The following is a 14,734-nucleotide window of genomic DNA, read 5'->3' as shown; positions in this document are numbered from 1 at the left end:
TACAGATAGATTTTCCTACTACGGGGAGATATTTTAATCTACAAGTGTGTCTGTAAACACAGGCGCGTTTTCTATTTTCTCATTAACATAGTCCGATAGAGTCCGGACGGCAGATCCGACACTGTTCTCTTCACGTGTTCTCCGAGTCACGGGGGTCACCGCCAATTTCTAAACTCCGGGCTGGTAATAGCTTACGTTTAATATACTAACTACTAACTTTGATCTTTTTGATGGACATCTCCAAACTTTTAGTACTTTTTTGTAAAATACAAATTGAATTGTCCAAACAGGTTCTGCCACATGTGGAACCACCAGCAGCCGCATCTATACAGCAACGTGTCCCAGCTCGAAGCTGAAATGATGTTGAACAAACAGTTCGCCCTTGAACACGGCATTCCAACTAACTCGTGCTATTCGGTATCGCCGCATCATTCCGGCGTATATCCTGTACATGAACCGCTCTATGAGGCCTGGAGGAAAGTTTGGGATGTCAAAGTGACCAGCACTGAGGAATATCCACATTTACGGCCAGCGAGGTAATTTTTATTTTTACTTATTTATTTACTACTTTTATTTTTTTTATTCTTCTTTTCCTTTCTGGCTGACATATAGGTATATATTGTATATATTATATATAAAAATTCTATTATTTATTTCTTTTTTATGAAGTATGTATATTTTTGTAATTTATGTTTATTATTTAAGTATTACTTTGTGTACACCCTAACCCTTCTTCCTAACATCATGTAGTGCCTTGTAAAGATTGCTTTTAAACGATAATGCCGCTTATTGTACCTTTTCTCCTTTTTTTTCCTAATGCTTGTTTTTTTTTTTTAATTTGGTGTACAATTAAGTGTATTTCATTCATTCATTCATACTTCAACAATTACATTTAGACATCATAAACATTTCATAAACTATAGCACAGTGTTATGATAGATCATCTGTCTCATAAAATTAGGTTATTTTTTAAACGAAATATTAAATTACAGAAAATGAGTGAAATTATATTTGGTCACCTATAAAAGTATAGGTACGAACTCTAGTGATATACCACCAAGCAGAATTTAATTCATAACATTTTCTTAGGAAGGTAGATAAATAACAAAAAATGACCACTCGAACGTTACTCATTTTAGTTTTATAGTATTTTTATTTGATATGGAATAAGACAAGAAGACGCTATAAAAAAAAAGCGCAACGAAAACTGACTCCATCCCAATTATTTCAAAAAGTTACTTCACTCTCAGAAACGACTTTTCTTAACATACAACTAGCGTAATACCTATACACCTAAGATATTTACTAAGATCATCCATTACATTATTATTATCAGAAATATCGAAAGCTATTCCAAATTTTTTATGAAAATACGTAAATGTCATCGTGAAAATTTATTATGCCTGGGATGTAGCCTTGGGAAATCTAAAGTATTACAACGAACCTTATGTACATCGGTTTTTCGGCCAGCAATAAATTTCAGTCGTGAAGACCAGTCTTCTAAATAATCTTCCCGGGTTGACTTACCTACTAGGTATACGAAAAAACTAAAACCCGTCCCTGTTTTCATTAAGAAATTAGCGCCAGTTCTCATTGCACACATCACAATCTCTAAACGAAACTAAATTAATAGACCTTAAAATAGAGCTATCCTTTTCCTCGGGGAGCATTATGAAAAAGATAGGCCTACTTTTCATCACACCTACCGATTGTTGTCCACTGCTGTACAAAAGTGTAGGGAGTTCCAAAACCCACTGTCCTGGTCCGCTTGTTACTAGGGGCTCCCAGCAACTTGCTTGATGTCGTGGGTCCACCTCGTTGGGGGTCGACCAAAGCTGCATTTTCCGGTGCGGGTTCGCCATTCCAGCAAGTTGGAACCTCAATGTCTATCGGTTCTCCCAGCTATGTGCCTCGCCTTTTGCCACTTCAGCTTCGCGACACGCTGAGCTGTCTGTAACTTTAATTCTTATATGGATTTCCTCACTAGGATCACGTAGAGGTAATCTTAGCATAGCTCTCTCCATCTCAAGCTGAGTAAATCAAAGCCTTCTTATGAGGCCCATAGTAAGCGAACACGTTTCAGGGCCTAAAGTCATCATTGGCAACACGCCCTGCGTATAGACCTGTTAATTTAGTTTTGTTGAGACATTTGTGTACAACAGAATGGGCACAATACCTAGTCATAATTAACTAGTCAAAATAAATAACAATCCACTTATTACATCTGAATTCTTACTCTGCAATGGTTGGTCAACAGCCTTTATGCTAACTACTTAAGTTAGCATCCTAGCATTGATTCCCGGGTCGGCCCAAAAAAAAAAAGGTTTTGTGTTTCTGTCAAGAAATTCCCACTAGTTACGAGTTGACGATGGATTAAACCAGTCTCGGTTACTATCATGTAATAATAACCTTTAATGTCCACCGACACGCTTTGGAGAAGCCTATCTAAGGTCTAAATCGATCTCACTCCAATCAAATATGCGTGGTAATCATGGATAGATTTTGGAAGTTTGAGCAATGGTGAATGGAACATCTTGGTATATTAAACATTTTATACCATGATGTTCCATTCACCATCGCTTTATTTCTGGTCATTATATTTCATATGTATGTGTGCAGTTAGCCTTTACGAGTTACCCCCGACGGTTGTCTGGAAGAGATTGCCTTAGCAATAAAACCGCCTTTGTAATTATAGGTGTTCGTGTAAATTTCTTAAGAGCTTTATTTGTAGTGCTTCTAACGAATTTATGTGCAATAATGTATATAGCTATCTATCTTTCTATCCAAACTAAAAATTTATTAGTATTCTATCGTCATCGAATAAGTATCAATTTCCTTAGATTATTTCGTAGCGAATAGGCACCACATTATTGGGCAGTGTTGCTGGCACCGTGTTGCGGGCACCGTGTTGCGGTTAGCAAACTGCTATACACCGCAAGCGATGCGTTGCGGCTACGTCTCACTATGCATTGTACACGCATTTCCGTCCAGATATTACCAATGTTCGACCAAATCTACTAGCTTAATTGATATTACCAACCTACCTAACCTGCGCCTGATTATGTAATATGGGGACCTAATAATCAAACCTTGAGTTTAATTCCTAACGATTGTTCATTGCAAAGTCAACATCTACTGATAATGCGTTATAGAGGTTTCATTCTGGAAGATTTACTTGGTGTAATTAGATTGAAGAAATATATAAAATGCACTTAACAGATTTTTAGGATTTTCGCAGATTATTAATAAACAAATTAGCAAATAAGTTACCTTAATCTTCTTGTTGTCATTATATGTGGGTATTTTTCTATTCATTTCTATCTGCCATCATCACATTATCTACTCCTTTTACACGCATATTCTCTTTCACCCAATACATCCATCTCTTATTTCACAAACATATTCCTAACAGACCATACCATGCTAGCCTATTACTTCACCTCCTGTCACTGGAGCTACTTTTAAAACCTCACCGAACATTTATCGGTGAGTTAAATTTTGTGTTAATTTTTTTTTATTTTTTGCAAATTAAGTTTATATGACGCTTTGTCAATGCTATGTGCACTTGTCATTGACGTGCATATCAGTCCATGTGTTTGTGTGTGTCCTATGTTTAAAAAACGTGTAATATGCATGTTGTTAGTGCTCTTAAATAAATAAATAAATAAATAAATAAATAAACTTTCCTTTATATTCTAATTTGTTATATTATCAATTATTGTCCATTTCCATCTCAACAGCAAATTAGACCTAACGTTTATTGTATGTAATCATCATTAGCAACCAAGTTCCGGCCCGCTACAGGGCACGGATCTTCTCTCAGAATAAACCACCCAGGCCAAATGCGGATTAGTAGACTTCACAGCCTTGAGATAGCGCTATGGAGAAAATTCAGGCTCGCAGGATTTTTGACGAGGTTTTCCTTTACCAACAAAGCAAGCGATATTTCAATTGCTTAAATTAAAAACGCACATAACTACGAAAAGTTCGAAGCACTCGACTATAACCGCTTTGTATTGTATTATATATAATAGAGTTCGGCAAAGTAACGCCTGCTTGTATGCAATCACCGATTTTTATTTAACTCATATAATTATTTGAACAGAAGTCATATATGAAACAAACAAAAAAAATATAAGAATAAATTATCAATGTTTCGCCTAAGCGCAACCGTAAAGTATAAACCTGTATTGTCAAATATGTAAAGTAAACATGTTGTGGTCAGGGTTTTTTATGTCTCTTTCATGTCCACGCATTTGTTGAAAAGAGAATTCTAGTCGGGATGCCGAGTGCTGTTTGTTTGTTTACTTTGCTATTTAAATGAATGAAAATGCAGGCTGAATTTAAATCGCAGAGGACCCAGTTTTAACTGGAGAAGCTTTGTCCGAATTAAAATTTTGCATATTTAATTCTAAGTTTTTTTTTAAAGTTAATTGCTCTACTTCTAATTTTGTAGAGCGAAAGTAATATGTCAAAGTTATAGTGCTGATTACTATTCATATAAAACTATAAATAAATTATATCTTTTTCTACTGGCAATTTCAATCCCATTCGTTTATATTAGGTTACGTCGTGGATTCCGCCACAGAGGTGTCATGGTGTTGCCGCGTCAAACGTGCGGGCTTTTCACACACACGTTGCTTTTGGAGCGGTACCCGGGTGGACGACAGCGTCTCGACCGATCCATCCAGGGTGGAGAGTTGTTCCAGACCCTTATAAATAACCCGGTGAGTAAAGTTAAACTACATTAAAAAACTTCTCGAATTTTAGTGGCAATCGATATATGTATGTGTGTAACTCGGCGGGAGTTTCTAACAATGTGATCGAACACTAGCGGTCAATCAACCCAATCAACGTTTACGCGTGGAATCGCTTATTAACATGTTAATGGATTAAAGATTTTAAACTAAGATTTTCGTGGTTAATCAACATTTCTTAAGCATAGATCAACGGGTACATACCACGATAATATTTTGTATTTTTCGATATTTCGACCCAGTTGCATGGATCGTGGTCCCGTCGTGACCGAGTTCAAACGATTCAAACGACCGAGTTCAAAATATTATCGTGGTATGTACCCGTTGATCTATGCTTAAGAAATGTCAATGGATTTTGTTCTCTGTTACCGTTGCCGAATATTCTAACCCGAGCTTTTTTCATAAACGAAACTGCTATTACTAGAGATGTAAACAAAACGTGATAGTACAAAAATACTGCGCCAATGAGATCTTCATCCAGCTATGATTTTGAAATATAGTCTTTATTTCGAACATCATAGAGACCCTGATAACTGAAAACCCAAAGACCACAGAATTGAATGTACGGCCACCAAATCCATGTCACTTTTATGTTGATTCTGAGTGTAAGAATAAGCTGGAATACGTTTTTTTTAGCCACAATAAGGTTGCATCAGATAAGCGGTAATTATGAAGCGTAACCATAATAACTCAGCTAGTGCAGGTTAAGTGGAGACAGTACTTCCTGCGGTCATTGGCATTCAAAATTGTGGTTGGCAAATTTGAGCTCGTGCTTCACTGGAATGTAAGCACTTGAACTATGTTTCTAAATGCAGCAACTGTTTTACTATAAAGCGTTTGCTGTACGTATGCTGTTATATAACGACTATAGTGACGACTTTTATTGACAATCTTCATATCATATACCTACCTATCGTTTAAAACTATTACAAAACTATACTATACATATACATTCTCTATTATTAATTGTTATTGCTGATAATGTATATTGTATTTGTTGTTTTGATTTATAAGCAAAGAAAATTATGAAGCTTTCGTTTGGCTATGAGTGAAGTGTAAGTTGAATGAATGACTAAATATATATTTGTATGGAGATTCAAGTATTTAGGTTAGGTTAGGAACGAGACATGAACCCGTGTCAAATACCTAACGCACAAACTACGAATGCCGACTTTTAAAGCAACAGATTTCATTTCTATTTCCTAGGTAGTCCAATTACGGAATTCGCCCCCAAATTGGCTCGGGCCTAGGTGTTTTTTTTGGCGGGAGGCTTAAGGTTGTTAGTCCTCTAGTAACAAAGCTTAGCCCTCAAGCCTCTTAGCATTTCGGTAAAAGCCAATTAACCAAAAGAACATGGCAAGATTATCCACACAAGAGCTTTTACTGACCGCTCTTTTATGCTCAAAATTATTATTGACAAGCTTGAAGTAATGAAACTTTGGCCCGCTAGTGAGTTACATTCTATAAGAAGATTGTCTTATTTTTCTTGATTACTTAACTCAATAAATATATATATATATATATATATACACATATTTCTTGTGTGCGTGTGTATGTCACTGAACTCCTCCTAGACGGCTGGACCGATTTGAATGAATTTTTCGGTATGCGTTTGGGTGGCACCCCGGATGGTTTAGATTAACAAACCAGCCCGACAGATGGCGCTGGGGTCAGCTAGTAATATATATAATATAACTTAAATTGTTAAATATAGCAGAAGTAAACATTTACGTCTGTATAGTATAAGTAAGTATTTATGTGTATTATATTCATTAAAATATTCATCAGCTATCTTAGTACCAATAACACAAGCTATATACTTGTAGTATATTTATTTATTATTATTATTTATTTTCACAAATTTAATAGTAGGTATTCTTACTTTCTAAACTACGATTAGAAATTGTCATTAAAAAATCCATATTACCTAATGGCTTTATCTAGTATCTAGAAAAAGTAAAAGTAAACATAGTAGCAGCAGAGCTCTTTTTTTTTAACAGAGCTCATTTTGAGAAAGACTACTGGTTACATGGTTATTTCGGCAGCCTAGCACCATCGCAGTGTTCCGGTCTGAAGTGCGTGGTTGCCGGTGTAATAACAGACACATGGGACTTAACACCTAAGCCCCAGGTTGATAGACACTGGGCGGCAGTCTTAAGGACGTGTTCTTTGCATACCCTGCGCAGGCTGCGAAGTGTTACTCTATTTACAGGCGATGATTTTCAACTTACAATCGGGTGGGCCATCTGCCTTGTACTTCAATTAAAAAAATTATAGTACTAAGGACTAGGTTAAAAATACTTGGGTGTAAGTTATTGTGAGATGGTGATAACAAAAAAAACCAGCTAAGTTTGTTGTGGGCATCTTCTTAGGTGAGCGCGCGTAGGTAACGAGGGTTAGCTTTAGTTTTAAGTTGAAGAATTTAGTTATTTCCATCAACTCATTTCTATGTCATATTTTACATGTAATGTACGCATCAAAAATTCCATCTATGTGAAGAAAGAAATATTTGATTTTGATTTTGAAACTGAGAAAAATTGCGTTTGCGTTGAACTTCTTGGCAATGGAACGTTGTGATCGCTTTCTTATCTATGTAAAAAAAGATAGCCGCCCAGGTTGGCTGTAGAGACCCATTTATAACCTCCGAACTAGAAATCACTGCTGGTCTTTAACTGTTTGATTTTTTATCAGCCACTGACTTTACGATCATTTTATATTGGATTTTCCGCATCCGGTTGAAATACATACATGTGTTATTATTGTCTACATACGTTACATTATATAATTAGATTTATTTTATATATTGTATTATAAATGTAAAATTATGTATTGTGCTGAATAAATTTAAATTTAAATAATGGATATTTTTTGGATAACCGGTTTGGTACTAATCCAATATCACAAATTAGCTTCTATGTGAATAGAAAAAAAAAATATACTACGACAATACACACATCGCCATCTAGCCCCAAAGTAAGCGTAGCTTGTGTTACGGGCGCTAACATGACTGATGAATATTTTTATGAATAATATAAATAAAATAAAATAAAATAAAATAAACAGCCAGACATTAAAAAACATTTATGTTCATCACACAAAAAAATTCCAGTAGTGGGAACCGAACCCACGGCCGTGGACTCAGAAAGCAGGTTCGCTGCCCACTGCGCCAGTCGGCCGTCAAGAATGAAACTTAGTATTGTTAGTTACGTATGATTTATTTTAAGTGGAAAGATTTTGTGAGTTTAAGTAAATAAATTAGCAGAAGTGGAGCTTTTTGTTACAGCTCGTCCGGGGAAGTACTACCGCTATGCGTATTTCTGCCTTTAAACATCATTGTTGCCATGCTGTGTCTAGGTCTTAAGTGTGTGGTTGCCAGCGTTATTTATAGGCATGAGGCTTAACACCTACGCCTCAAGTCGATGGGCACGGGGCGGTGCTTTATAGGATGTGTTACTTGCATGCCCTGTAAAGTTTTGCTTTTTATTTATAGGCTGGGGTTACCAGTGGCGTGCACAGGGTTTTTGACCAGGGTATACATAAAGCCGGTAAATGGTATAAAATCGAAAAATTCCCCTCCAATACGACTTATATAAAATAATTTGGGTATGCAGTGCTTTTGTGCATGTATGAAATGCACGCCACTTTGGGTTACTCGATTGGTCCGTCAATCAAATCCATAAAAAAGTGGGTAAAGTTGTTCGTTTCATTTCACATTTTTGGATACTAATCAAATACCCATTTGTTTAGTTACTTTTAGTAGATATTTCTAACACAAACTTTATGATAAAAAAAAATTATTAAAGGTTTTTTTTCCTCTAGATCAACGTTTTTATGACGCACATGTCCAACTACGGCAACGACCGCCTGGCGCTGTACACATTCGAGTCTGTCGTGAAGTTCCTGAGATGCTGGACCAATGTGCGACTCGCGTCCGCGCCTCCGCTCGCACTCGCAGAGAAGTACTTCCAACTACGGCCTGACGAGCTTAACCCTCTTTGGGGCGTGAGTATACTAAATAATATTACTTATTTAATACACATATATATTAGTTATTAGTTACTCAATCTTCGTTAAGACATTTATTTCGACCTGCTTGGCGCATTGGTGAGCGCTTATGTCTTATAAGTCGGAAGTCACGGGCTTGATCAGATTACTTCCGATTTCTCTTTCAGAATTTTCAGTGGTATGCTTTGGTTTAGACGGCCGATTGGCGCAGTCGGTAGTGACCATCCTTTCCGAGTCCAATGCTGTCACTTTATTCCGACAACTGGAAAAATGGTTGTGTGATGAACATGTTTTTTGAGTGGCTGGGTGTATATGTATAGCTATATTATAATTAATTTTGTATTCATCAGTTATCTTAGTACCCATAAAACAAGCTACGCATACTTTGGGACTGGATGGCGATGTTTTTATTGTCGTAGTACGAGTATATTTCTTTATTTATCTTCAGTCGTTGTTACCGCCCTTCCCAGTAAGAAGTGCCGCCAAGCCATTTAACGTTCCAAAGTTATGTCGCGTAGACACTGATTATGGGTACGGCCTTAACATAATTGTCATACCCCTAACAGGTTAGCCCATCCACCGCATCCACCTCTTACAACCAGGTAAGATTGTAGTTTAGGGCGAAACTGTACGCCGTGCAATAAAAAAAGTTATTCCTATTGTTCAAATACTTAGTTATCATCACCATCATCCGCATCAGCTTCGTATCGTCACAATCCATAGAAGAGAGTAACTTAGAGCTTATACCCGAAATACTGCTTCTATGCAGCTTGGTGGATTTACAATCTAAAAAACGAAAAAAGAAAATAAAGCTATTCAACTTTCAATTTATATAAAACCGGTAACCAAACAAACGCAAACAAGTTCAACATTTTTATTGTTTTTGGACGCTATACAAGATTTTAGAATATCCGACGGTGTTATACAGAGCTGTAGTACAAAGCGTGTCCACGCACTAGACGGGTATAACAATGCGATACGCTTGTCTATTGTTGAACCTCGAGGCTCGAGAGCTTTGTGAATGAATATTCAGGGGCATCTAGCGACGGGGCGATTCGATAAGTCTTTATAGTGACACTGAATGCCGTGTTTTGTTTTCCGCACAATAAACCGCTCCAGGTGTGAAGCCCGTTCAAATCATTTTCGCTAGATATCCACACTTTTATGAAAATTAATATTTTTTTAAATTTCTCAACACGTTTTATATGCTACCTCCCTGTACCGTAAACGACCCTTGGAAATGTTTAATAAAGGTGAAAACCACTTTTATTATACATAGTCAGGGGTACTAATGAGGTAGGCGGGGTCTAAATAGATAAGGTGGGGACAATTATTTGTTGTAACTATAGTCACTATCGCCGGAGGATGCTCCAGTTTCAGTTCCAGAGAAGATAGTAAATATCTGAAGATCTATTTGGTGTGGAATATAAAGATTGAAGAAATTATAAATTCCGTATTAATAATTCCGTAAAGATTCTTATGCTTTTCGCGGAATATAGCAAATTAAGCTTTATTCTCATATTTTCAAATTTCAATATTCCCTTCTTCTGCTCTTTTTAAATTTTTGCGAACACAAAATTATCGGAAACTTAATTGTCATTAATATAATATCTTTTTCTTCGTTATGTATGTACCTATTATAGTATTTTTTTTTCCATTTTATTTTTCTTTTGTTAAGCGGTTAAATATGACAAAATTTGGTTGTAAACAAAGAGAGTGTATTTTGTGTTATGCATGCTGAGTTAGCCTTTAAGTGGAGTGTACAGCATTATAAAACAATTTTTAAATGTGTCCATATATTAAGATAGGTTATATACACGTTGGCTCCCTAATAAATAAATAAAATAAAATGTAGATATTCATCGACATTAATCTGCTGCTGCTGATTCAATTTGCAGAATTGATTCCCATGCTGACTTATGTCATACTTGTACTCGGTATAAACATAGGTATTTTTACCTCACGTCGAGCTCGCAAAATATAAGGCCCACTCAATACTATATAAATGAATACGAAACGGATAATCCGCTCGTACGAATACATTATTGTTACGGAGGCCTGGATATTTTTTTACCAAATGAAAATTTACGTACAATGTTTGTAACTGTTCAATTTTAATATAATCGGATTAAAAACTGTACCTACTTTGTTAAAAATATTTATTTATCTCTACTCTTTGTGCATTTTAAGGAGATAAAAGAAAAAAGATATGGAATGATAAAGGCGGCATTATCGATTCGTAACGATCTTTGCCAGGCAAAAATTTTAAGTGAGAAAAATGTACTCGTATAATAAACTTCAAATAACTACATACGATACATTCGTATGTAGTTAAGTAAACAAGAATTATCAGTAATCTGTAATACTAACAATAAAGATTAGAAATTTGTTATCTGTTCTAAGAATTCATAAGTACCTACTAATATTATAAAAGCGAAATTGAGTTTGTTTATTTGTTTGGCTGTCCTGTGTCATGCGCTATCGAAGAAACTATTCGATTTTTGTCATAGAGTTAAATGAAAGGACGGAGAGTAGCATAGGTTACTTTAGGACCTAGATTAACATATACTTCTCTAAGAGTACAGTAAATATCTTCCTTCTTTCATGTCCTAACAACTTATTAATTTACTTATGCGCGGGTGCACCCCAACTATGGATATGAATTATATTTTGAATTTATTTGTCAGAATCCATGCGACGACATCCGTCACAAAAAAATCTGGGCGAAGAGCAAATCGTGCGACACATTGGACGCGCTGCCAAAGGTCCTCGTGATAGGACCGCAGAAAACCGGCAGCACAGCACTTTACACCTTCCTGGCGATGCATCCCAATTTGGTGCCGAACCTACCGAGCGCGGCAACATACGAAGAATTGCAGTTTTTCAATAATAACAACTATTTGAAAGGATTGGACTGGTAAGTTTTTATTACATCTTTACTGTAAATTCTATGTGATTTTTTATAGAATATTTATTGTACCTGTGTACATCCTGGAAAGTTTACGAATTACAAGCTTACTCTCCGTTAATCTTCATAAAAAATGCCTTACATAATTGTATTATTATCAGCCTATTAATAGCCTACGGCTGGGTACAGTCCTCCTGTTATAGAAGAGCGGCAATTAGAGCGTAGCTTCCACGCTGCTCTAATGGCGGTTCAAGAACCTTAATGATTATTACTGCATTATCACATGTGTGATTAAAACATAATAACAGGAATAAGGCTATGAATAAACCCAAATTTCTACAAACTCCAATAATATATTTCTAGAGTGGAAACCCGAAACCCAATTTTTCTGAAATTTTGGCGCGGGATTTGTTCTTTTTAACCATCCAATAGACCAGCGAGGTCAGAGAAAATATTACAACATCACTATGCAGCCAAATTATTAGAATTCTGATGACGTCATTATCATGCATTTCTGTAAAATCCAGCTCGGTGATAAGTTGTATATAGCTGAATACACTGACTGAATAGAATTAGAATTAGGGCTAACTCACGTAAGGTGCTGCTGGCACCATTTAACGAAGCAGCAAAGACAGAAAGATTTATTTAGCGGTCAGTGCACTAACAAATCACTGAGGTTCGTATATGTGTTGAAGGAATCCTTAATCACAAATACGAACGTCAAGACACGTACATCGCTATCAGTATATATCAGTAATCGGTGCTGGAATAAGTTTGCACCGACGCGCGATTTACGCCTGCACCGCTTTAGGTATAATTTCGCTAAGACTGGGTCTGGCTGTTCCCTACGACAGCTGCTTGCTGTAGAACAAAATGCTATTATAGCAAAAAGTGCGTTGTGCGAGGCACTGGTGCGTTCCTTGTAGACCCGTCGCCATCCCATATGTGCTGAGGCTGCCTCACGAGTATTTTTTAATAGAAATACAAATCGAGTAGGTATGTTTTTTTTTTCTAGGAGATGGTTTCTTTTATAAAGTCCACATTAAAAATGCTATGATTATTCTCATAATTTGTAATCGGCTTTATAGAATAGTCTAGAAGGAAATTATTGGTAAAGTTCATATAAGTTCTACAAATAGCCGCACCCGTAGATACCATATGAAAAGTACAGGGTAAATGTAAACAACATGGTTCTCTAAATTGATTTTACTAGGAATCCAAAGCCAACCTGGTTGTTTATCCAGCGCAAATACCAATATTACTTTCGGGAAAAATACCTACTTACCTTTTAATGGAATCCACAGAATAATATCAATTAAAATTTTCTTTTTAATACCAATCTCGATAAAATATTATCTTTATCTTTATTTTCCCGTATCCGCAATATTACAAGTTTTTAATGACTTCTTAGTAAAAAAAAGGTATTTTTCTTCGAAAGTACTGCCTATACACTGTACTATATAACACGTATAGGAAAAGAAATTCCGTTACAAGCTTTCAATCGAATTTCTATCGATATACCTACCGATACCTGCCGTGTTGCATCGCCCGGCCACGTTCTTATCCTTTTGGCCTATCGTAACGTGATGTCAATCTTACTAAAGAATTAAGCTATTTCAAATATTTTTTGCGAATCCGACTGCTAGGTTAAGAAATATGCGCGTTCAAATAATAAATAAACTCCTTGGCTTATTTATTGGTATATTTATTAGGAATGTGGAGATATCTGCTAAAGAACCAGAGATGCAGTTATTAAACAGCTATGACAGTATTAGTTCAAGTAGGCACGAAACTGAAGTGGTAATGTGCGAGGCAATATAGCTTAGAGAACCGATGGACGTTGGCGTCCCACGATCCTAGAATTGCGACCTCCCAACGGAAACGCGGCGTTGATAGACCTCCGATTAGGTAGGCAGACCAGTAGAACATCCATATCCAGCATTGGACGTCCCTTGGTTGACATGATAATGCCGATACATATACTTTTAATACATTAACCTTCCTCCGGTACATTGTACCAAGTTAGGGAACCCTATAGCTGTCGTAACACTAGTTTGGCGCCTCAACAAATGGCGTGCTCCGTAATTCGCCCGAGTCTACGCCATTTCTCAACACATAATAAAGATAAATAACCTGATTTATGTTACGTGCAGGTTGACTATGAGGGTCGTGAATAAAATATGAAATTCTCAAGTACCCTCACGGCGCTACAAACCTTGAACCTTATTAGTACAAGCTGGCACTTCGACACGTATGGACGATAAAAATTGTTACGAATGTAAAATATTATTTTTTCTACTTCCGGCGTAGTTCACTCAGCTTTTAAGCTTTATTTCACTTTATTGTTCTTGTTCGCAGCCTCTTTGTTGTTTTTAATATTTTCATTGTAAATGCATCTGTAAAACAGATTGAAGACTGAAAAACGAAATCGTTTATTTTCAACCTTCCAATTATTTTCATCCTTCAAAAAGGAGAAGATTAAACATTCGGATGTTTTGTATTTGTATGTTCGAGCATATAACTCCGTTATTTAGTTTCAACACATAGTAGTCAAGCTTGATTTATACAAAAAAAAATCCTTTTTAGTTGGAACATTTATTTCAGACGTCGGCTTTGTTTTTGTTAAAAAATGTATATCTAGTAAGAAAGTGTTCAAAAGTGCCTGTAAAGTAGGTCACTTTATAGGCACTTTTGAAAAGTAGTCTAGCACTGGTTTGTTTATCAGCTTCCACCGAAAATACTAAAAGGTCAATATTTTACCCTTTAATAATATCTACCTGCCATTACTCGATCTTACCTGTAGAAGCCAAGTCGATTGCTTTCTAAATATTCTAGATATGAAACGAACTTGTAGTCGAATACTCGTAGTCCACTTTACATAATTCAAAGTGTTTATACTTGAAGTAGGTTTTTATTTTTCGCTATAAAAGAAGAATTGATCTGAAGTCGGTAACATACCTAGGTACTGCCAATACTTTCATCTCGTTAAACCAATCCCTTGTAGTCAGAAAAATGGAATTATTGTGCAAAGTTAGCTAATCGTTCCGTTGACAACGTCTATAAC

The 14,734-nt window shown here is 36.1% G+C and overlaps 1 protein-coding gene across 1 annotated transcript in view; it reads left to right on the top strand.

Moving 5' to 3' along the window:
* LOC120625788 (bifunctional heparan sulfate N-deacetylase/N-sulfotransferase) overlaps positions 1-14,734 on the top strand; it is a 75,644-nt gene that overhangs the window by 47,721 nt on the left and 13,189 nt on the right. The window contains exons 7-10 of the mRNA XM_039892995.1: positions 291-536; positions 4,565-4,727; positions 8,577-8,759; positions 11,450-11,679. Coding sequence (XP_039748929.1) covers positions 291-536; positions 4,565-4,727; positions 8,577-8,759; positions 11,450-11,679 — 822 coding nt within the window. The remainder of the gene's footprint in view (positions 1-290; positions 537-4,564; positions 4,728-8,576; positions 8,760-11,449; positions 11,680-14,734) is intronic.

The sequence above is a fragment of the Pararge aegeria genome, chromosome 8, assembly GCF_905163445.1.
Source record: "Pararge aegeria chromosome 8, ilParAegt1.1, whole genome shotgun sequence".
Lineage (NCBI taxonomy): Eukaryota > Metazoa > Arthropoda > Insecta > Lepidoptera > Nymphalidae > Pararge > Pararge aegeria.
Note: the sequence above shows the minus strand (reverse complement) of the source record. Positions and strands in the feature narration are given on the sequence as shown.